Consider the following 25,256-nt stretch of genomic DNA (forward strand, 5'->3'; position numbering starts at 1 on the left):
TGGATTCAAATTGTTCTATCATGGTGTGGATGGGAGGAGAAATAGGGTAGGAGTTATTCTGAAAGGACAGTATGTCAGGAGTGTTTTGGAGGTGAAAAGTATCCGGCAGAGTAATGATTATGAAGCTGGAAATTGAAGATGTGATGATGAATGTTGTTAGTGCATAAGCACCGCAAGTTGGGTGTGCAATGGGTGAGAGAAGATTTTTGGAGTGAGTTGAAGTGATGAACAGTGTACCCAAGAGACAGAAAGTGGTGATTGGAGCGGATTTCAGTGGGCATGTTGGTGAATGGAACAGTGGAGATGAGGAGGTGATGGGTAGGTATGATGTCAAGGAGAGGAATGAAGGTCGGAGGATAGTGGATTTTGCCTAAAGGGTGGACATGGCTGTGGTGAATGCGTATTTTAAGAGGGAGGAACATAGGGTTACGTACAAGAGTGGAGGAAGATGCACACAGGTAGATTACAGCCTATGCAGAAGAGTTGATCTGAAAGAGACTGAAGACTGCAAAGTGGTGGCAGGGGAAAGTGTAGTTAAGCAGCATAGGATGGTGGTCTGTAGGATGATGTTGGAGATCAAGAAGAGGAAGAGAGTGAGAGCAGTGCCAAGGATCAAATGATGGAAGTTGAAAAAGGAAGACTGCAAGGTTGAGTTTAGGGAGGATATACAGGAGAGTATACAGAGGAAGAGGATGGCAAAGAAGTGGGATAGTTGGAGAGATGCAGAAAGTAGACGAGTACAAAGAGATAAGGCATAAGGTGAAGAGAGGTGGTGAAGGCTAAAGAAAAGGTGTATGATGAGTTGTATGAGAGGTTCGATAGTAAGGAGGGAGAAAAAGACCTGTACTGATTGGCTAGACAGAGGGACCAAGCTGGGAAAGATGTGCGGCAGGTTAGGGTGATAAAGGATAAACATGGAAACGTACTTACAAGCGAAGAGAGTGTGTTGAGCAGATGGAAAGAGTACTTTGAGAGGCTAATGAATGAAGAGAACGAGAGAAGAGGTTGGATGATGTGGAGTTAGTGAATCAGGAAGTGCAACAGATTAGCAAGGAGGAAGTAAGGACAGCAATGAAGAGGATGAAAAATGGAAAGGCCGTTGGTCCAGATGGAAGCATGTGGGTGTTTGGGAGAGATGGCAGTGAAGTTTTTAACCAGATTGTTTACTGGAATCTTGGAAAGTGAGAGGATGCCTGAGGAGTGGAGAAGTGTACTGGTGCAGATATTTAAGAATAAGGGGGATGTGCAGGACTGCAGTAACTACAGGGGAATAAAATTGATGAGAGCCACAGCATGAAGTTATGGGAAAGAGTAGTGGAAGCTAGGCTAAGAAGTGAGGTGATGATTAGTGAGCAGCAGTATGGTTTCATGCCAAGAAAGAGCACTACAGATGCAATGTTTTCTCTGAGGATGTTGGTGGAGAAGTTTAGAGAAGGCCAGAAGGAGTTGCATTGTGTGTCTGTGGACCTGGAGAACGCATATGACGGGGTGCCTCGAGAGGAGCTGTGGTATTGTAGGAGGAAGTCGGGAGTGGCAGAGAAGTACGTAAGAGTTGTACAGGATATGTATATGCGGATGCATTCAACGTGGAGGTGGGATTACATCAGGGATCGGCTCTGAGCCCTTTTTTGTATTTTCAATGGTGATGGACTGGTTGACAGATGAGATTAGACAGGAGTCCCCGTGGACTATGATGTTTGCTGATGACATTTTTATCTGTAGGGAGCAGATTGAGGAGACCCCGGAGAGGTGGAGATATGCTCTAGAGAGGAGAGGAATGAAGGTCCGTAGGAACAAGACAGAATACATGTGTGTAAATTAGAGGGAGGTCAGTGGAATGGTCAGGATGCAGGGAGTAGAGTTGGTGAAGGTGGATGAGTTTAAATACTTGGGATAAACAGTACAGAGTAATGGGGATTGTGGAAGAGAGGTGAATGGGTGGAGAAGAGTGTTAGGAGTAATTTTGTAACAGATGGGTGTCGGCAAGAGTGAAGGAGAAGGTCTACAGGGCGGTAGTGAGACCAGCTGTTTTATGGGTTGGAGATGGTGGCACTGACCAGAAAGCAGGAGACAGAGCTGGAGGTAGCAGAGTTAAAGATGCTAAGATTTGCACTGGGTGTGATGGATGGATAGGATTAGAAATGAGTATATTAGAGGGTCCGCTCAAGTTGAATGGTTGGGAGACAGTCAGAGAGGCAAGATTGCGTTGGTTTGGACATGTGCAGAGGAGAGATGCTGGGTATATTGGGAGAAGCATGCTAAGGATAGAGCTGCCAGGGAAGAGGAAAAGAGGAAGGCTTAAGTGAAGGTTTATGGATGTGGTGAGAGAGGACATGCAGGTGATGGGTTTAACAGAACAAGATGCAGAGGACAGAAAGATATGGAAGAAGGTGATCCGCTGTGGCAACCCATAATGGCAGCAGCTGAAAGAAGTAGTAGTCTTCAAATGATAGAAGAATGGGATGCAGAACAGTTTAGTGCATGTTAAAGGAGCCTCATTAAATTCCCCCTTAACAATATCTGAAAATACAGGGAAATACAAGTTGTTTTTTTTTTTTTTTTTCTGTAATTAAATATAACCGTTCAAACTGATGGTTGATTGTGATTTTTATTCTGGTTTGAAATTGTTTGATATTTTATTTTGGCATTGATGGTTTAAAAGAATACTCCAACCAATTTTTTTAATCTGTTAATTACCACGTTTTTGTAGTTATGGCCTAGAAAAATATTTAATGGGAAACTAAGGTAACACAGTTACTGATGCAATAGGCATAATTTGTAGACCAATTCTGAACAACAGAAAATGGGGGAGGGGATTTGTGTTGCATAAATGTAGAAGTCAGGTGTGTAATGCAGTTCACATTAAGTAAAAGAATAGGTGCTTTGGAGAACTTTTATGAAAATAGTTTTGGATTTGTATTTTATGTAAAAGTGAATATTGTGTGTATTTTAGATCTGATCAAAAACAACTGAATTTCATCACAGTATTTAAAATCCCTATTTTTCTATATGCAAATTGACTGCTTCAGTATATGTGATATACATGTAATTGTTCCTCTTTAGCATTTTTATTGGTAATGGAAAATCAACTGTAAACCTGCTTCAGTTTCATGTTTGTTTATGAAGTCTAGTTTTAGCTTTCATAACTAAGGTGAATTTTGGGCTGGGATTGTGTAAGTCTTTAGAGTTGTGTTGTGTGGTGGTGGTTGTTTTTATTAACCCCTTCAGAATATTGGTGCTAATCTTCATTTACCTATTTGTGGCTGGACAAAGCTAAATTTGCCCTGTTTGCAGTAAGAAAAAAATTAATAGGCTATATAGTCTTTTATTTGTTAAGAAAATGGAATTGCATCTAAAATGAACTAGTAATTATAGGTTTTAGTCCAAGTAGCTATGACTTTTCACAATTTATTGCATACTTCAAAATATCAGTATTTGGTCTGAAATAAATTTCAAGAGGTTTACTTTGGCCCAGTTTTGTATTTTTTAGGTGGTGATTTTTCCCTCCCAAGAGGGTTCAGTTTAAGAAAACCTGAAAAGCCTTTAGGCATTTAAAAAAAATGTAGATTTGAAAAAATTTTTTTTTTTTTTTTAGGTTTAAATAAATACTTTATACTTATTTAAAGCCTGTTTTAACCTGTTGGTAAAAGTTCAAGTAAACACTTTGATATATAGTTTAAATTGTAAATGACCGTATATACTCGTGTATAAGTCGGGTCTTGAAACCCAAAAAATCGATCGTAAAATCAGACCCCAACTTATACGCCCATTCAAAAATGCAACACTTTTTTTTTTTTTTTTTTAAACATCTTCTTGCTTCCTCCAATCTTGCATCAGTCTCTCAGACGCATTGAGTTTTGTTGCAGTAGCGCATTTAGCAATTTCTTTCGTCACTTCAACGACTTTTAATTTTAAAATCGGCTTCATATTTTCTTTTGATGAAAGGCTCCATTATTAATAAGGGATGCTCTTACGATAAAGGTGTATAAGGGTGTGAGATACACAAAATGGTGCAAATGTCATTTCAGAATAGTTTGTGTATTACTGTGTGGTCATGCAGGCACAATACATAGGGGAAAAAAAAAAAAAAGCTGTGTGCTCTGTGGTTACTCTCTCGGGTGGGCATTAACATATCATAATCTCTTGGACGAATAGTGTGAATTTTCCGCATTCAACTTGAACGACCAACATTATAAAATACCAGAAACTACCGCTTAGAATTAAGGCCAAAAAGTTCTATCTTGGTCTCATCAGACCAGAGAATCTTATTTCTCACCATCTGAGTCCTTCAGGTGTCTTTGAGCAAACTCCATGCGGGCTGTCATGTGTCACTGAGGTATGTGTGGAGACAACCAGGCACTGCTCATCACTTGTCCAATACAGTCCCCACAGTGAAGCATGGCGGTGGTAGCATCATGCTGTGGGGGTGTTTTTCAGCTGCAGGGACAGGACGACTGCTTGCAATCGAGGGAAAGATGAATGCAGCCAAGTACAAGGATATCCTGGACAAAAACCTTCTCCAGAGTGCTAAGCACCTCAGACTGGGCTGAAGGTTTACCTTCCAACAAGACAATGACCCTAAGCACACAGCTAAAATAACGAAGGAGTGGCTTCACAACAACTCTGTGACTGTTCTTGAATGGCCCAGCCACAGCCCTGACTTAAACCCAATTGAGCATCTCTGGAGAGACCTAAAAATGGCTGTCCACCAACGTTTACCATCCAACCTGACAGAACTGGAGAGGATCTGCAAGGAGGAATGGCAGAGGATCCCCAAATCCAGGTGTGAAAAACTTGTTGCATCTTTCCCAAGAAGACTCATGGCTGTATTAGCTCAAAAGGGTGCTTCTACTAAATACTGAGCAAAGGGTCTGAATACTTAGGACCATGTGATATTTCAGTTTTTCTTTTTTAATAAATCTGCAACAATTTCAAAAATTCTTTTTTTTGTCTGTCAATATGGGGTGCTGTGTGTACATTAATGAGGGAAAAAATTAATTTAAATGATTTTAGCAAATGGCTGCAATATGACAGAGTGAAAAATTGAAGGGGGTCTGAATACTTTCCGTACCCACTGTATACGGTACATATTGACAATCGGTTTATATCTCATCATTAGATATAGTCTGTAAGTGAACAAATGCAAACAATTCAAGATATTTAAATCTTCAAGTCAAATCTATAAGGGCCTGAAAAATATTCAATAAGAGTTAAGTACCTTTTTCCAGTCAGAGCAGAATGTATAAAGAACTTGTTAGTTGAAATCTACTAATTTCAGATGCTGTTTTGCTTCTTGATTTTCAACAAGGACCAAGCGAAACACAATACTGCACTTGTCTTTACTGAGGGCAAAACTTTTATTTATTTTTTTTAACCTAGTTACCTCTCCTGTATTGGAGCCCTTTTTGTTACCTTTTTACAATAATATCTCAATTATAAGAAACACTTAAAAAATCCAGGACTTAATTTTTTTTTTTTTGCATACTGCCCTTTTTCTTACACCTGTATAACCCCCACATACTTGCTGTTTTTGTAAATAAAACTTAAGTTTATGATGTAATGCTAGTTTAATATTTTTTTTTTTTTTTCAGGTGGATATCTTCCGCCAGATGAAGTAAAAGAGAGATTTGATAGTAACTGTATTACACCGGTATGTGTGTTATTCATCTAATGTAAACAATGACTATGTTAAAAAAAAAAAAAAAAAAAATGCATCCATTAAAGAAGAGGCAAGCTCCATTCCATGCCCATTATTATAAGTAAATAGTTGCTTCTGGTAGAATGAGTTTCTTTTTCTCCTTTTGTTTCTTTTCTGAAATGGAAACTGGGTCTTGGTAGTAATCCTTGGATATTTTTTATGACTTATTCATGTTGCAACCTTTTTTAAATACTGTAGGAATTTCTTTTTAAATTTGTTTTCCAGAATTTAGCTCAAATTTATTTTTATTTCAGGGAACTGAATTCATGGATAATCTTGCACAGTGTCTGAGGTACTACGTTGCTGATCGTCTCAACAATGACCCTGGATGGAGAAACATAACGGTAAGTTATGATTGTGTTACTTATCTGTTTTCTTAGTGCTGAGTGTTTTCATTGTGTATTTAAAGCATTAATGTTTACAGCATTCATTTTCTCCCTAATTTTTAGGATACTGGGTATTTTGACATGGTGCCTTTTGTAGATAGCTTTCAGTGACAAGGGTGAGAGAGAAGAGAGTGCTTTTGTGCCAGACAGGCTCAGGCAGAGTGGTGAGAACAGCAAGTGAAGTTAAAAAAGCAGGCAAGAGGCAGGCTGACATGTTTTACTATTCTGGAGGTGGACAGTGGGAATGTACTATTTATATCATCATTTAACAAAAAAGAAATACCGGTCTGCACTTGTGGACGTACCAGGAAAAGCATGGTCATCAGTGTCTGCACAATCTGTTTGGTTTTTTACAAATGAAGCAATATTTTATTTAAGGTAGCCCAAATATTTTTAATTGCATCTTATTGTTTTATGCATTGCATGTTATACCAGCAGCTATGTAAGATTAATGTTGGAACACAGCATGTTGACTGAGAAGGTTATTTAAAGTGGTGATTTTAAAGCGTTGTAATAACAAAAACATTTATTTATATGCCACATTTTTCATACAAATGTAGCTCAAAGTGCTTTACATGATGATGAAGAAAGAGGGGCGGGGGGGAGAAAGACAGTAAGAATTAAAATAAGAATACTAATTAACATAGAATAAAAGTAAGGTCCGATGGCCAGGGAGGTCAAGATGGCTGCTTGTCAAGATGTTTTACTAGTAAGCTTTTATTGTTGCAAGAATATGTATCATAACAGAATTATTAAATTTAGTTTGTTTCAAATATTTCTGCCTGACATTCGAACCTAGAAACTAGATGCTAGTATACTTCATTTGGGGTTGGAGGGGTCGGACTGCAAGGCGTAACAATCAAAATGACAACACAATCCTTTAAGGTATTGCTTTTAAAATTGATAGTTGGATTGCCACAGATGCTGTGCTTCTACTGCTTGCCTAGTCAGTCTTGTGGAGGTTTTGTATTTGCTGGCCATTTTCTGGTATTTGATAGTTAACCAGAGTAGTCTATAAAATACTCAAGAAAACACCAGTTAATTGGCTTTTTAAAGTTGCTACATAAGAGTGAAAGTGTGTGTTTCTAATGACTGCATCCAGTTACCAACTAGTAGTTTTGTTTAGAATTGGTTACTATTTTGTAACTTGTGCTGATTTAGGGTCTTGATCCCCTTCACCTAAATTGCAGTGAAAAAGTGGAAAATGTTTGGGTAGGTGTCTTCTCCCCCCCCCCCCCCCCCCCCTTTTCTTTATTGTTATGCACTGTGCTGCCATTCATTAAATAAATGCATGAATTAAACTCTTGCCAAGGTCTCAATTGTCCTGTTAAAGAACTAGTCCAATACACCTGACTAAAGTTGTTATATGCTTGTGCAAAATGTTGAATAAACTGAAATCAGGGAACGTGTAAATGCCTTAAAATATAAATACAAAATACAGCCTTGCTTGTTTGTCATTTGTGTTTCGTTTTATTAGCATTTAGCCAATAACTATGTATTTAACAGTCTAATCATATTCATCCTGTAATTGTTGAAATCCATGAATTCTTTTCACTTCAATGTAATCAGCAAAACTGTCCTCCCAGGTGTTTTCCATTAGTGAGATTCCCTCTACCCCTTTTTTTCTATTATGTTTATTTTAGTTCTTTCTTTTATAAATTAGGTTATTTTATCTGATGCAAGTGTGCCTGGTGAGGGTGAACATAAAATTATGGATTATATTAGAAGACAACGAGGTATGTGGTTTTTTTTTAAAAAATTTTTTTAATTTATTTATTTATTTTTTAAATAATAATTAAGACAAACTCGGCTTCCCTCATTTTGTTTGCTAAGTGGATTGGAGCTCCAGGGATAGCTCCAGTCTTGTCTCTAATGACTCTAAACTTGGGTATAATGGTTTTGGTTATGAAATAGAGGGTATTGTCTCTTATTTGAGAAATTTCTGATAAGGGATGCTGACGTAAATATGACTTTAATGCACTTGTGAGCCTTTTCTCTCCATTTTTTTCTTTTTGGCAGCTCAACCAAATCATGACCCGAATACTCATCATTGTCTGTGTGGTGCAGATGGTAAGTTTAAAAAAAAAAAGAAAAAATGATGGTTTTATCTCGGTGTATAGTATGTTCATCTGTGTGGTGTGTTTTTTTTGCTTTCGCTTGATAACTTATGACAACCTGTTGATTTTGCATGAAGCATGTCTTTGCTTTTCCTTATTTAAAAAAAAAAAAAAAAAAAATCAAGGTTAAATTAATAAAATCCTTGACTTTATTACATGGTAATATTTGGGATTGTCTAAATTGGATCTATTCATTTTAACAAAATTGTGTTTTAGCTTTATAGTATTAACTAAGAAAAGATTTTAATTGAAAAGGCTAATTTTTTTTCCTGTTGGCAAAAATGTTACCCAAACTAGTTATTTTTAGAAAAGTGGTTACAGTATAAGTTTGCTTGCCCCTTATCGTTAGTAATGAGTAAGATTTTGATTTGAAGTCGTGTATGGAAGCAGCCAGAAACCTGTAGTTCTTTTTTCCATTTGCATTTTGGAATTCCATAGTTGTAGCATTAAATATAGCATAAAACACATTGAGAAAATGGTACTGTCAATAGCACACCTAAATGTAATGTCTGAATGTCTCAAAAGTGAATTTGCATGCATATTTGAAGAAATCTTTCAGAATATTTCCATGATGTTCTTAGCCACTTGAGCATTTTATTTTAATCTTCTTTCCCATAGACCTTGATTTTTAAGAAACAAAAGATGCAAAAGTTCTTTAACTAACCAGTTTTTACAAAGAAGCCGGTTTGGCAGGAGAACCCCTCCACCCCATCCCCATTTTATTACATTTATAAATATTATTTCCACTCATTTCTGTTAGTGCTCGATTACTTGCTTTCCATATATGGCCTTACTTTCTAGGGTGCAAGCTCCAATCACTATATGGCATGGATTTTTTTTTTTTTAACCTTTTATATGAACCCTTCTTTCTCTCCATCCCAAGGTATCAAGAGTATAATTTAAAAAAAAAGTTTACACTAGAATACATGTACTATAACAGCTGGGCATTAGTTCATAAGCGTAAGATTCTGCCCGACTAAACTTTTACACACAGACAGCTGGAATACTTAGTGTAGATCTACAAACTCCCCATGCTTTACAAAACTAATCTGTTCCTATACACAATTTGTGAAGTGAATTTTCCTAATGCAAGTTTGTTCATAATGCAGCTATAATGTCATTGCAGCACACAAGCCATGTGATTCAGTCAATGGCAGTGCGTATTTATTTTTAGTTATTTATTTTTAGTGAAAGCTATTTCATGAGAGATGGATGTAAACAGTTGGTTTCATTGGCATGAAATGAGGGAATACTGCACTTCAGTTTTTACTGAAACATGGCTAGAGGACAATACTCCAGATTTGCCTATTCAGCCTAATGGGTAATCGCTTATTCAGCCCTGCAGGGCTGGTTTGTGTGTTTACATTACCAAGGAATACTTTAGACATACTGATAACTCCACCAACAGTGAGCGGTGGCTTGAGACTAACAGTGAAGTACAAATTCTGTCTGCTGAGAAACTTCTCTGCTGTAATTGTAGTAGCAGGGTACAAGCTGTCTAATTCAAATGGTAACCAGGTGTTGAATGAACTATGCAGAGTCATCAGCAACCTTCAAATTATGTACTGCGACAGTGTTTTTATTGTTGCTGGTGACCTGGGTGCAAGAATTTGAACTTGGTACTGAATTCTACCACCAATGTACAGTTGATATAAAAAGTCTGCACATCCCTACCAAAATCAGATATTGTGTAATAAAAAAACCAATATAAATCCTGCTCAGAACGTATTCCACATTTCTTGCATAAATTCATAAAACCAGTTTGCAGAAGTGTGCACACTCTAGGATGTGGAATCAACCAATTGCAGTAAGTCTCATTCCAAATACTAACCAATTCCTAATATAAGAAATTGTATGTGGCGAAATAAAGAACAAAAAAAGATAGTAGATGGTATACACCTGACATCAATTAAAATGGCTCTGATTTGAGGTGCTTTAACATTTGGCTGTTACTGTTGGATTTTTCTGATATCCTCTTGGTTGCAACATAGTTCATATTTTAAAAGCTCTTTACTAACCATGGCTTTTGAACGGGATGTCCTCATTAAATGGTATCAATCAGAACAGGTGTGCATAAAAGTATACAAAGCATTGACCTCGTAATTTGACAGATCTGGAAATACTTTACAAGAAGGCGTGAGCAATAATTGCCAAGTCCAGATGTACCAAACTGCTAGACTCTTACACAAAAGTGCTGTATTAAAATCAAAAGGTGCTTCAACTAAGTATTCATTTAGGGGATGTGCACAAAAATGCAGCCTTTTTTTTTTTTTTTTTTTCTTCACTAAACAGTTTCTGATTTGTTTTCACCATCTTTGTATAGATTGGAATTTTACTATTCAGGTGGAATGAATTCAGACAGGATTTATCTTGGTTTCATTTTTTATTACACAAAATCTTTGATTTTGGCAGGGGTGTACAGACTTTTTATATCCACGGTATGCTTTGCAACAAGAACATTCTAGACCAGGGGTAGGCAACGTCGGTCCTGGAGTGCCACAGTATGTGCAGGTTTTTGTTCCAACCCAGTTCCTTAACGAGAACTCAATTATTGCTGATGAAGCACATATTGCTTAAGTGACATTTTAATGCTTCATTTTAGTGGTCTCGCTTGTTAAGGTTCTCCAACCTTAATTGCTTATTTCAATCTTAAACTGCTGCATTCAGTGTTTTAATTGCTCCTTATTAGCAATAAGATGTAAAAGACAAAGCAGCCAGCAGTTCTCCAGCTAGCTTTTTTCCAATTACATCTGTGTGTGTTCATCATGCACGGTTTGATTTAATAAAACACTTAATAGAAAAATGTGACAGACTGAAAATGATCTGTTTTAGGCTTCAAATCATTTGGATGATATCCTTGGAAAGGAAAAAAATCTAAGATATAAAAGCCTTACATTGCACAGACTAACAAGCCATAAAATTAAATAAGGTCTGAGATTGGCAATGATTGGTTTCTAATTAAGCAATTGGGTTGAATGAAAACCTGTAGCCACTGCGGCTCACCAGGACCGACATTGCCTACCCCTGTTTTACATCTTATTGCTAATAAGGAGCAATTAAAACACTGAATGCAGCAGTTTAAGATTGAAATAAGCAATTAAGGTTGGAGAACCTTAACAAGCGAGACCACTAAAATGAAGCATTACAATGTCACTTAAGCAATATGTGCTTCATCAGCAATAATTGAGTTCTCGTTAAGGAACTGGGTTGGAACAAAAACCTGCACATACTGTGGCACTCCAGGACCGACGTTGCCTACCCCTGTTCTAGACCATGTGTACATAATATCTGCAATACATGCAAAGCCCCTTCCCCACTCACCATATCTTCGTCAGACTAATGCCCTGCTCCAGTCCACTGATCTCGGTGAAAACTGGTTTGGAGTGCTTAAGCAGAATTTGGACAGAGGGATCCATCTCCGCACTTCAGAACTATTTGGAGCATTGAGACTGAAATGTGTTCAGGGTGACTGTTATGATTTCACTGACTTGTAGGAGTACACCTTGTCTCTGACTGGCTAAATTAGTAAGTGCATATGTGATGTCAGTCTCAAAGAGCATTACTGCCATACCCAACCACAAGCTCTTGCTGATGGAGGAAATGTGTGTACGTCTGAACAACTGTAACCAAACAGCCTGCAGAGCAGTAAGGATCGATCTGTCCATTGCAGTTAGAGAAGCAGTGTTGACATGCACTATAAATCCATTGCCACTACTTGGACTTTAGACGCATGGCACATAAGACAGGGCATGCAGACTACCAGCTCACACCACAGCTGGAAAGATGACGCCTTTATCCTTAATGTGCTGAATCACATGTATGGTGTGATGCACAGAATGATGAACCTGCAAGGAAAACCACCACTCCTGGGAATGACAAGTTTAATATGCCTGTCCACAGGTGAAGTGAGGAGAATTTTATCCAAGGTCAGTCCATGCAAAACTGCTGAACCAGGCAGAGAATATTTAAGACTAATTGGTGAATGTCTTCACAGATCTTCCTTAAGTGTTTCAGTACTACTGCTGTTGTCCAGTACTGCCTCACACCAGTTATCATGAAATGTTTTAAAAAGCTTTTCAGGTGGAACATTAAGGGAAATCTTCGCAGTGCACAGGACCCACATCTTTGTGCATGCTAGCTGAAGACGTTGTACTTTGACAAAAGGGACACTTATAACAGAATTCTGTTTATTGACTTCAAAGGCCCGACTGTTGTCCTCTGCAAATGGATTCTTGACATCATGACAGAACCAGTTCCTACAGCACAATCACACTAAACACTGGGGTACTGCATGGGGGTGCATTTTTATCACTACTTTCTGCACTACAACTTCACAACTTGCTGATATGTTTAGCTCAAACCACATCATCGGATTTGCTGGTGACATAACTATGGTGGTCTAATTGGCAACAATGATGAGCTGATGTACAAAAAGGAGATAATGACTGTTCTTGCGCTAGCTGCCGCTGTGGCCATAATCACCAACATTAAAAATAAAATGAGAATCCTAGTGGTACTTGGGCAACTATTATTTAAAAATAAGAGCCTTCAAAATCCTAAGCAGCTGCACCCTATAAAAAGGAAACATCAGTACTGCAGTCTTATTTTCAGTCTTCAACTGATGGCTAGATGCCTACATTTAAATTGCACAGCCTGTTTGGCGTGATTACCCCACATATACTCAAATCTTCCTACAGATGGGCCGTGTACCCTCTTAAAAAGTGCTTTCCCCTCCGGTCCACCAGAGACGAATTACAATATATACAGTGCATCCGGAAAGTATTCACAGCGCATCACTTTTTCCACATTTTATGTTACAGCCTTATTCCAAAATGGATTAAATTCATTTTTTTCCTCAGAAATCTACACACAACACCCCATAATGACAACGCGAAAAAACTTTACTTGAGGCTTTTGCAAATTTATTAAAAAAAACCAAAAAACTGAGAAATCACATGTACATAAGTATTCACAACCTTTGCTCAATACTTTGTCGATGCACCTTTGGCAGCAATTACAGCCTCAAGTCTTTTTCTATATGATGCCACAAGCTTGGCACACCTATCCTTGGCCAGTTTTGCCCATTCCTCTTTGCAGCACCTCTCAAGCTCCATCGGGTTGGATGGGAAACGTTGGTGCACAATCGGATTCAAGTCTGGGCTCTGGCTGGGCCACTCAAAGACATTCACAGAGTTGTCCTGAAGCCACTCCTTTTGATATCTTGGCTGTGTGCTTAGGGTCGTTGTCCTGCTGAAAGATGAACCGTCGCCCCAGTCTGAGGTGAAGAGCGCTCTGGAGCAGGTTTTCATCCAGGATGTCTCTGTACATTGCTGCAGTCATCTTTCCCTTTATCCTGACTAGTCTCCTAGTCCCTGCCGCTGAAAAACATCCCCACAGCATGATGCTGCCACCACCATGCTTCACTGTAGGGATGGTATTGGCCTGGTGATGAGCGGTGCCTGGTTTCCTCCAAACGTGACGCCTGGCATTCACACCAAAGAGTTCAATCTTTGTCTTCTCAGACCAGAGAGTTTTCTTTCTCATGGTCTGAGAGTCCTTCAGGTGCCTTTTGGCAAACTCCAGGCGGGCTGCCATGTGCCTTTTACTAAGGAGTGGCTTCTGCCTGGCCACTCTACTATACAGGCCTGATTGGTGGATTGCTGCAGAGATGGTTGTCCTTCTGGAAGGTTCTCCTCTCTCCACAGAGGACCTCTGGAGCTCTGACAGAGTGACCGTTGGGTTCTTGGTCACCTCCCTGATTAAGGCCCTTCTCCCCAGATCGCTCAGTTTAGATGGCCGGCCAGCTCTAGGAAGAGTCCTGGTGGTTTCGAACTTCTTCCACTTACGGATGATGGAGGCCACTGTGCTCACTGGGACCTTCAAAAGTAGCAGAAATTTTTCTGTAACCTTCCCCAGATTTGTGCCTCGAGACAATCCTGTCTCGGAGGTCTACAGACAATTTCTTTGACTTCATGCTTGGTTTGTGCTCTGACATGAACTGTCAACTGTGGGACCTTATATAGACAGGTGTGTGCCTTTCCAAATCATGTCCAATCAACTGAATTTACCACAGGTGGACTCCAATTAAGCTGCAGAAGCCTCTCAAGGATGATCAGGGGAAACAGGATGCACCTGAGCTCAATTCTGAGCTTCATGGCAAAGGCTGTGAATACTTATGTACATGTGCTTTCTCAATGTTTTTTATTTTTAATAAATTTGCAAAAATGTCATGTAAACTTTTTTTTTCACGTTGTCATTATGGGGTGTTGTGTGTAGAATTTTGAGGAAAAAAATGAATTTAATCTATTTTGGAATAAGGCTGTAATATGACAAAATGTGGAAAGTGATGTGCTGTATGTAGTGCCGGCCTACAACTGGGTACTACAGCTGTGACCCAAGCAGCATTGCTGTAAGTGCTTCATGCTTTGCAGTCCCACTAGCAAGTTTAAAAAAAAAAAAAAAAAAAAAAAAAAAAATGAAGAATGATGTAGGGCAATGTCCATCTTTTTGCAATATCTATAATTAAATGTTTTCAAATTGATGCGCTATTCTTTGTAGTTGTTATTGGACCACTTTGGTGAGTTTGGACATATGCACAGCCTAATGCTGACAGTACTGCTGAGTTACTGTCGGTGCCGATTAACCAGCTTGGGTTTGATATGTGATCATACTCGCTAGAAATATGCCTATCAATCAAAAAAATCACCTGTTCGGTTCTTTGTGAATCTACAAGTATGTACAGTACATACATTTTATACAAAAGAGAAAAATTTATTAATGGATTGGCTTAGCGATCTGATTGGACAGGAATGGCCACTTAAGGCTTATCCACAGCAGTGGAGCCAAAAAAAGGTGTCTAGCTGTAAGTTTTACTTTGGAGGAAAAAATAATCTAATAATTCCACAATTGGCCTCTTTTATAATTTTGAAGTGAAGTGCAAAGACAGTTCTACAACATACTGCAGCTTTTCGTACCACTTCTGGTGTAACTCGATGCCAATATTAGTGCAGGTTAAATAAACATCTTCTTTTACATTCGAGTGTCAGCTTTTTCCTTTGAAATAAGACCAAATTTAAAAAAAAAAAAAAAAAAAAAAAAAGGTTTACATTTGAATAGAAACATTCCATCTGAGTGGCTAGATGGTGCTACCATCTTGTTTCTCCAGCACATCCCACAGATACTAGATCGGATTGAGATCTGTGAAATTTGGAAGCCAAGTCAACACCTTGATCTCTTTGTCATGTTCCTCAAACTGTTCCTGAACAATTTCTGCAGTCCGGCCTCCACCATCAGGGAGTACTGTTGCCATTATGGGTGTTTTTGGTCTGCAGCAATCTATAGGTAAGTGATGCATGTTAAAGAAACATGAACATGAATGTCTGGACCCAAACTTTCACTGCAGAATTTTTTTTTTTTTTTAAACTTCCAGGGACTATGGTGCCAGGGTGGCTTTTCTTTGGGATTGGCCCAGAAGGACCAACCTCTGCTTCCCATGTGCATTAGTAAGCCTTGGGTACCCATGACCGTGTGGCTAGTTCACCAGTTGTGCTAACTTGGACCACATTTGATAGGTACGGACCACTGCATACCAGTAACACCCCAGAAGACCTGGCATTTTGGAGATGCTTTGACCCAGTTTTTGACCGTCAAAATTTGTCCCTTATCAAAATCGCAAAGATCCCTATGCTTTCCCATTATTCCTGCTTCCAACACACCATGTTCACTTGTTGCCTGACCAGGTGTGTGTGGTTTTAATGTTGTGGCTAATCTGTGTGCATATACAGTATGCGGGTTTGTCTTTATGCATATATAGTAATCCCTCCTCCATCGCGGGGGTTGCGTTCCAGAGCCACCCGCGAAATAAGAAAATCTGCGAAGTAGAAACCATATGTTTATATGGTTATTTTTATATATTTTAAGCCCTTACAAACTCTCCCACACTATTATAAACATTTCACGCACAGTTATACAGCATAAACCCTTTGTATTCTCTTAGATATTAGGTAAGATTCGTTGAAATTATGTATGTAAACACACGTACAGTAAAACCTAAATATTATTTTAAAGATATCGAGCGTCTCCGATATCAATACGTTACAGCCATTACAACAGACAGGCCACCAGCAATAAATACATACAATGCAAGAAAAATTGTATACAGTAAAATGTGTGTACAGCGACACTAAACTATGTACATGTAATAAGTACTGTATGTAAATAATTAATTATGGTTACTCACCAACAATGACACGACGACTTGTCCGGTAACGATGAGTTTAATTTTACTGCACAACAAAGGATAGCGTTACAGCTCTTCTAAAGGAGCCTCTTCAGGCGACTGTTTAGCACTGCCGTTGTTCTTCTTCCAGCACTCTTCAATCCAAATCCCTAAAGCAGATTTCATCCAGACTACTGCCTTATCACGTCCCCTTGCAACTCGTTTTGCGCCCTGATTAAAGGACACTGCGGCCGTAGATCTTATATGCTTTTCCTCCTTTTTAAATAAAATGAATCATGGACTCATTGATGCTGTAATTGTGTCCTACAGCGGTGTAGCTGTTTCCTTCCTTCAGCATATCCAAAACTTTTACCTTTTCTGCAATCCTGAAGCATTAGCAGTAACGTGCATTAATGCTGAATGAGTAAGATGAGACTTCCTGGTTAATGCAGCACTCCGTTGCTGAGCCAATCAGCAGCACACAGGAACTTAACTGCGTGCTCTGATTGGGTAGCTTCTCAGCCATCCGCCAATAGCGTCCCTTGTTTGAATTCAAATGCGTCCCTTGTTTGAATTCAAATGGGCAAATCAACTGAGGAAGCACACGTACTGTAGACCGCAGACATCCGCGAAGCAGTGAAAAATCCGCGATATATATTCACATATGCTTACATTTAAAATCCGCAATGGAGTGAAGCCGCGAAAGACGAAGCGCGATATAGCGAGGGATCACTGTATACAGTGTATGTATATACAGTGGAACCTCGGTTTGCGAGTAACTTGGTTTACGAGTGTTTTGCAAGACGAGCAAAAATTTTTAATAAATTTTCACTTGATAAACGAGTGAGGTCTTGCAGTATGAGTAGAATGTACTGTATACGCTTTGTCTGCTGAGCGTCATGTGATCACAACTGAGCTGATGGTTCTTCTCTCTCTCACTGCGGGATTGTGGGCAATTGTCTCCTATTCTCTGTCTGAGTCGGCGTGCCTCACTCATATAGTCAACATACGTACGAGCGTATACTGTTTACTATAGCATTAGCATTGTGACTGTGTAATATAATATAGGCGCAGTGGTAGTGCTGCTGCTTTGCAGTAAGGAGACTATGGAAGATTGTGGGTTCGCTTCCCGGTTCCTCCCTGTGTGGAAAGCGCTTTGAGTACTGAGAAAAGCGCTATATAAATGTAATGAATTATTATATTTATATATATATATATATATATATATATATATATATATATATATAATATATATATACACACACTAGTCATTTAGCCCGTTACAATAATGGGCGCTAGAACAGTAGTGCATAAACATTAGTAGGAACAGTGTATATTAAATGCCAAGGGCCTTTGACCTCATTCTTTTTGTTGGTCGTATTTTTCTTTCTTTCAGCCTTTCTTTTGTTGATGTTTACTTGCTGAGCTGACCGTTCTTCGTGGGCTGCCGCCGTGTATTGTGTGTCTTTAATTTTCTGTGACAGTAATACTGTCTTGTACGTCCGCTGGCTCGTATGTCCGTAATATACCTTTAATTTTCTCTGGCGGTAATATGCCTTTAATCTCCTCTGACAGTAATACTGGCTTGTATGTGGATGTAATATGCGTCACTGTATTGTGTACCTTTAATTTCCTCTCGCAGTAATACTGGTTGTTATTTCCGTAAAACGCCTCTAACTTTCTCTGACAGTAATATCGCGCATCGCACCGTGCCCAGCACATGCGCACTTCAACAGAAGCCCAGCGCATGCGCACTTCACCAGAAGACACACACACACACACGGACACCTGGACGCACAAAGGGATTTTATTAAAGAGGATACACATGCATACATACAGTTAGGTCCATAAATATTTGGACAGACAACTTTTTTCTAATTTTGGTTCTGTACATTACCACAATGAATTTTAAATGAAACAACTCGGATGCAATTGAAGTGCAGACTTTCAGCTTTAATTCAGTTGGGTGAACATTGCATAAAAATGTGAGGCAACTAAAGCATTTTTAACACAATCCCTTCATTTCAGGGACTCAGCTGCATCTGAGTTGTTTCATTTAAAATTCATTGTGGTAATGTACAGAACCAAAATTAGAAAAAAGTTGTCTCTGTGTATGGATGGATGGATGGATGGACTTTCAAAGTAGCAACTATCTTTTAATATGACCTGCCTTATAACAGTAGTATTTAAGTAGTGACATTAAGTTTAACAGAAAATATGCATCATAACAAAATTAGACAGGTGCATAAATTTGGGCACCCCAACAGAGAGATTACATCAATACTTAGTTGAGCCTCCTTTTGCAAATATAACAGCCTCTAGACACCTCCTATAGCCTTTGATGAGTGTCTGGATTCTGGATGGAGGTATTTTTGACCCTTCTTCCATACAAAATCTCTCCAGTTCAGTTAAATCTGATGGCTGCCGAGCATGGACAGCCTGCTTCAAATCATCCCATAGATTTTCAATGATATTCAAGTCGGGGGACTGTGACGGCCATTCCAGAACATTGTACTTCTCCCTCTGCATGAATGCCTTTGTGGATTTCAAACTGTGTTTTGGGTCATTGTCTTGTTGGAATATCCAAACCCTGTGTAACTTCAACTTTGTGACTGATGTTGGAACATTACCCTGAAGAATTTGTTGATATTGGGTTGAATTCATCCGTCCCTTGACTTTAACAAGGGTCTCAGTCCCTGAACTAGCCAGACAGCATGATGAAACCTCCACCAAATTTGACAATAGGTAGCAGGTGTTTTTCTTGGAATGCGGTGGTGTTCTTCCACCATGCAAAGCGCTTTTTGTTATGACCAAATAACTCAATTTTTGCCTCATTCAGTCCAAAGCACTTTGTTCCAAAATGAATCTGGCTTGTCTAAATGAGCATTTGCATTCAACAAGCGGCTCTGTTTGTAGCGTGAGTGCAGAAAGGGCTTCTTTCTCATTACCCTGCCATACAGATGTTCTTTGTGCAAACTGCGCTGAATTGTAGAACGGTGTACAGATGCACCATATGCAGCAAGATGTTCTTGAAGGTCTTTGGTCTCCTGTATTTTTCTTGGCCTGCCAGACCTGGGTTTAACAGCAACTGTGCCTGTGGCCTTCCATTTCCTGATTACATTCCTTACAGTTGAAACTGACAGTTTAAACCTCTGAGATAACTTTTTGTACCCTTATTCTAAACCATTATACTGAACAATCTTTGTTTTCAGATCTTTTGAGAGTTGCTTTGAGGATACCATGCTGTCACTCTTCAGAGGAGAGTCAAAGGGAAGCACAACTTGCAATTGACCACGTTAAATACCATTTCTAATGATTGGACTCGCCTGTCTATGAAGTTGAAGGCTTAACGAGCTAATCTAACCAATTTGGTGTTGCAAGTAATCAGTATTGAGCAGTTACATGCATTCAAAACAGAAAAATTACAAGGGGACCCAAATTTTTGCACAGCCAGTTTTTCACAATTGATTTAGTTTCATAAAATGAAATACTGCTTCACTAAAAATCTTTGTTCGGAAAACACCCCAGTACTCAGATGTTCCTAAGAAATGAGACATACCACTGTTGTTGTTAAGTAAATTCTTATGCAGGCTGAGAGGGGTTCCCAAACTTTTACATATGACTGTGTGTATGTGTGTATATGTAATGTAATATATGTATATGTATGTATGTATAATATATGTATAATTAACGATCTTTTGAAGAGAGCCACTTTCACTTCCTGTGAGACGGACAAGTCCTGTCATACTTACAACCTTTGGAAGCAAGTCCCATGATACACATGCCGAGCAGATTAGAGATAATGGAAGTAGGAAAATTCGAAAGTCTCAAAAAATGAGTAAAGATTGCATTAGCACAAACAAAATATTACTACGTGAAATAACCGAATAGCATATATATAAAAATCAGTCTGTCTGCTTTCACGAGAGAACTACTTAACGGATTTAGTTCTGGGTTTTTTTTCCCTATAATTTGTTTGAACATTCTGGTTGATTTTGTATTTACTAGCGGTACCAATTTATTTGAGCAAATCCGAGAGAGATGCTGCAGGCCAAGGGGTCTACCTCTTGCCAATTGTTGGAGTGTACCTTGCCTGCACTTCGCCAGCGATACCTGTTTGTTCAACAGACATTATAATCTACAGATTAAGGATTAACATTTGACATTTATGAGAGAGAGACCACAGCTATGTGTGTTTTAGAAGGTAGCTGTTGATTGCCAGAGATAACATGGCCACATGCTTTTCGCCCCACGTCGGGGATGCTTTCCCGTCAGAGCTGAACATGATTAGATACAGTGTCAATGTTTGACATTGGAGCGGACCTACCTTCCTCTTGCCCAGAATTACATTTTTTTCTTTTAATTGCTTTTTAAAGTTTGTCCTGTTTCACTACTATACATAGTTATTGTCTGTTTTTTTCACCTGTATTATTATCATTCTTTAATTTAATATTATTTATTGTATCAGTATGCTGCTGCTGAAGAATGTGAATTTCCCATTGGGATTAATAAAGTATCTATCTATCTATCTATCTATCTATCTATCTATCTATCTATCTATCTATCTATCTATCTATCTATCTATCTATCTATCTATCTATCTATCTATCTATCTATCTATCTATCTATCTATCTATCTATCTATCTATCTATCTATCTATCTATCTATCTATCTATCTATCTATCTATCTATCTATCTATCTATCTATCTATCTATCTATCTATCTATCTATCTATGTGGGTGGAGCTGTGGGGGACAGTTAGTATATATTCTGTTGAGTTAATAAAGCTATTTATTGAGTAAATGATATTGTAATAATAACCTTCATGTCTTTTTCCATAAAAATAACTGTAAACCTACTTTTGCCCACCCCTGTATATAATGTAAAATTTCTTCCTTGATTAGAGAGACTGTTTAGAACCTCTTTTCCTATTTCTCTTCAGGCTGTTTTGCTTTGTTCATGATTGGTTTTAATGTGTTTCTTAAATATTATTTTGAAAGTGTTTCTAATATCTTGTTCAAAAGTAACCATATTCTTAACACACTATTTTACTGCATTAAAATCTTTTTTGTTTTTCAGCTGATCTAATTATGCTAGGACTTGCTACACATGAACTCAATTTCACTATAATCAGGGAAGAGTTCAAGCCAAACAAGCCAAAACCGTGTACCCTTTGTGGACAACTTGGACATGAAATTAAGGAGTGTCAGGGTCTTGCAAGAGAAAAACAAGGAGAGGTAATTTTAAATTCATTGTTTTTTTATTTAAATTAAGTGTAATGTGTTTACTGGTATAGTTGCTTACTTTTCTTCAAAAGCGGTGTATTTCTGACAATTTTTTGTTTTCTTTTAATTTTCATATTTTAGCTTTTTTGTTTCAAATCATGACCATCTGTGATCTAGTCCGAAGTTCAGTCATAATGATAGTGGAATGTAAATTTTGATTGTTTAATAATGCTTGATTTGACTGTCTTTGAATGTCTTTGAATGAATAATAGCTAATAGCAGTTGAATAAGGAGAACCTGGTTAAACAGTAAATAATTCAGTGGTTGCTTTGAAAAACTGCCATTTATTTATTTGATATTTAAGGTGATTGCTCAACTTGATTAGGATACAGGTAAACCTGTCTTTGACTGTGACTTGTGTATGAGTAAACTTTGCTACAGAGTCCGTTTGTGGCCAGTGTTTTGTGTGTATATGGACACCGACACACACACACACACAGTGACCTTGCATAGAAGCTTTAAGGTTTATGTTTGGTTATAGCATTTTGTGTATTTAGCATCACTTTTCTGCTGTCGGTCTTCATCCCTGTAGCACCTTGCAACTGATGTTGGTTAATACTTTCCAAATATCAATTTTGAGTGCAAACCGTGCTGTGACTGGGTTTCCATGGCAACATATTTTTTGCTATAGCAGGTAACATTATAGTGCTTGGTTGCAAACTTTACAGTGTTTCAAAACTTAACCAGACAAAAATACAATTTCCTGAAAGAGAATTTTGCTTTTTTTTAACTTTGTGTATATATATTAAACTAGTGTTTTAAAATAATCTTAATGTTTTCACTTTTCAAGCATTTCAAATATGTAAACAGTATGGATAAAACAGTATACAAAAAATAACAGAGTAGATAATATAAAAAAAAATAAAAAAATTATGGCTATTTACAGTGTGTGTTCTACTTGTAGCGCAGATATAGAGATCATGTGCTTTTATTAACTCGGTATCCTGAGAACTACCAGAGGCTGTGTAACAGAAAGACAAGATTATCCACACATTTGGACTTGAATGATGCCATTTGCCAAGTAACAATGTTGCCACCTATGCTAAACGCCCTATCAGATTGAGCACTAGTTGCAGGAATATGTTATTTCTTTGTAAGGTGAAACACTCAAGGTACATTAGTTTTATTGGTTTTCCACCATTATAGAGGATCACATACTGTCTTCATCAGCCATCTGCAGCAGCTCTTTCTCAGTTGTATGCCAGCTGGCAAGACCAATTCTTGAGCTCTTTGGAACTTTCTTAACCCTACTATATTTGGAACTTTGGGGAAACACTATTATATACCTTGGGTTTTTAGTGACCTGGTATTTATGCACAAAATTTTATTGAATACCTCTTCCCAAAACACTACATATTTTTTTAAACTTTTTTTTTAACATTTAATGTTTCCTACAAATCAAAGAATAATAACAAATTGCACATTCATATTATGCCTCACAGCACAATAATCACAGACCGTAGTTACATCTTTGTCATCACTGCAACATACTGTAGCTGCTGGCACACAGAGAAGCAGATTTTTGCAGTCCAGTGCTACTGGACATGTATGGCACCTTCTGTTCCCTTCACCAACGTGCCCATTGAAATCCACTTCAATCACCATTTTCTGTCCCTTGGGTACACTGTTCATCACTTCATCCAACTCACTCCAAAAATCTTCTTTCTCACCCATTGCACACCCAGCTTCATAATCATTACTCTGCTTGACACTCTTTTCACCTCCAAAACACTCTTGACATACTGTCCTTTCAGAATAACTCCTACCCTATTTCTCCTCCCATCCACACCATGATAGGACAATTTGAATCCCCCTCCGATCCACCTGACCTTACTCCCCTTCCATTTAGTCTCTTGCACACACAATATATCAGCTTTCCTTCTCTCCATCATATCTGCTATCTCTCTCCCCTTACCAGTCATACTGCCAACATTCAAAGTTACTACCCTCAGTTCCACTCTCTTTACTTTCCTCTTCTCCCCCCCCCTCTCCTCCTTCTTCGGCCAACAGTAGCCCAATTTCCGCCTGCACCCTTTTGGCTAACAGTTCTGGTGGCAGTCGTTGTTAACCCGGGGCTTGACCGTTCCGGTTATGGAAATTTGGATTGTTGTTCGCATATTGATATGGCAAAGTTTTACACCGGATACCCTTCCTGACGTAACCCTCCCCATTTATCCGGGCTTGGGACCGGCACGAAAAAACACACTTGTTTGTTCAGCCCCTGTGGCTGGGTTACTGTAAAATGATTTTATATATTGCAGAAATGCTGTCTTGAGTCCTCGAAACTAAGCAATATTTTTTCCAGCATAGAGGAAGGTGGGAGATGAGGAAAATCGGGCAGGTTCTGTTTAACTAAGTTTCTAATTTGAAGATAGTGAAAGAAGTGTGTTGCTGGAAAGTTTAATGTGGAATGTAATTGTTCATAGGATGCAAAGATGTTGGCTATATAAAGATCTCTAAGTCATTTTAATGCCAAATGTTTTCCAGATATTAAAAACTGTATGTGTTTGTGAAGGTTGATAACAGTGGTACAGAGGTGCCACAGATAAAAGATTCTCCATCTTAAAATGCTTCCTACATTAGTTCCATATTCTGAGTGAGTGAAGTACAATTGGGTTGCTAGTATATTGATGATAACTTGCATTTATAGGGGCACAAAGCAGGGACTATAAAGAAGTACTGCAGGATTTTATTTCTATTGTGGACCAAGCCTGTTTATGTTCATCTATTTGTGTCCATGTCCAGGTTTTTATAGCTTGTGTGTTTGCTGCCCTGTAATAAAACTGAAAGTTAGGTAGAGCCGTGCCACCTTCTGCCTCAGGTCTTTGTAGGGTTGCTCTTTGGATACGTGGATGTTTTAAATTCCAAATAAATGAGGTTATGGTTGAATCTAATTGCTTAAAAAATGATTTGTTGATGTATTTTGGAATGTTTTGAAATAAAAAGGATAGGAAGGATATTCATCTTAACAACGTTAAATCTTCCAGCTAGAGTGAAATGAAGGGTTGACCATTTGTGCAAGTCTTGCTTAATCTTTTCCATACAGACGGTGAAATTTTGTTGATGAAGTGCTTTATGTTTACTTGTGATATTTACCTCCAGGTATTTAAACTGATCTGAAATGATAAAAGGGAAGGTTTCCAATCTAATATTGTATGCTTGAGAATTCACTGGAAAGAGCACATCTTTTATTCAAATTAATTCTGAGACCAGAAAGTTCTGTTAGGACTGCAGGCACAGTATTGTGTAGGTCTGATATATAAAGTACCATATCATCTGTATATAGACACATTTTCTGTTCCAGTCCTTCTCTGATAAGCATTTCGACAGTGAACTGCCAGTGGCTCAATGGTGATAGCAAAAAGTATAGTGGTGACAAGGTGCATCCTTATCTGGTACCACATTCTAGTTTAAAGTAGTCTGAATTAATGTTGTTAATACAAATGAAGCTTCTGGATTGGTATACAGTAGTTTGATCCATGCACAAATGTTCGGGCCAAACCCAAATTTCTCTAATGTAGTGAAAAGGTATTTCCATTCAATCCTATCA

The 25,256-nt window shown here is 38.3% G+C and overlaps 1 protein-coding gene across 2 annotated transcripts in view; it reads left to right on the forward strand.

The window, feature by feature from the left end:
• xrn2 (5'-3' exoribonuclease 2) overlaps positions 1-25,256 on the forward strand; it is a 309,462-nt gene that overhangs the window by 1,787 nt on the left and 282,419 nt on the right. For both annotated transcript variants that reach the window (XM_028797522.2, XM_028797523.2), the window contains exons 5-9: positions 5,592-5,650; positions 5,953-6,042; positions 7,748-7,820; positions 8,104-8,154; positions 21,501-21,658. In XM_028797522.2, coding sequence (XP_028653355.1) covers positions 5,592-5,650; positions 5,953-6,042; positions 7,748-7,820; positions 8,104-8,154; positions 21,501-21,658 — 431 coding nt within the window. The remainder of the gene's footprint in view (positions 1-5,591; positions 5,651-5,952; positions 6,043-7,747; positions 7,821-8,103; positions 8,155-21,500; positions 21,659-25,256) is intronic.

Source organism: Erpetoichthys calabaricus, chromosome 3 (assembly GCF_900747795.2).
Source record: "Erpetoichthys calabaricus chromosome 3, fErpCal1.3, whole genome shotgun sequence".
Taxonomy (NCBI): domain Eukaryota; kingdom Metazoa; phylum Chordata; class Cladistia; order Polypteriformes; family Polypteridae; genus Erpetoichthys; species Erpetoichthys calabaricus.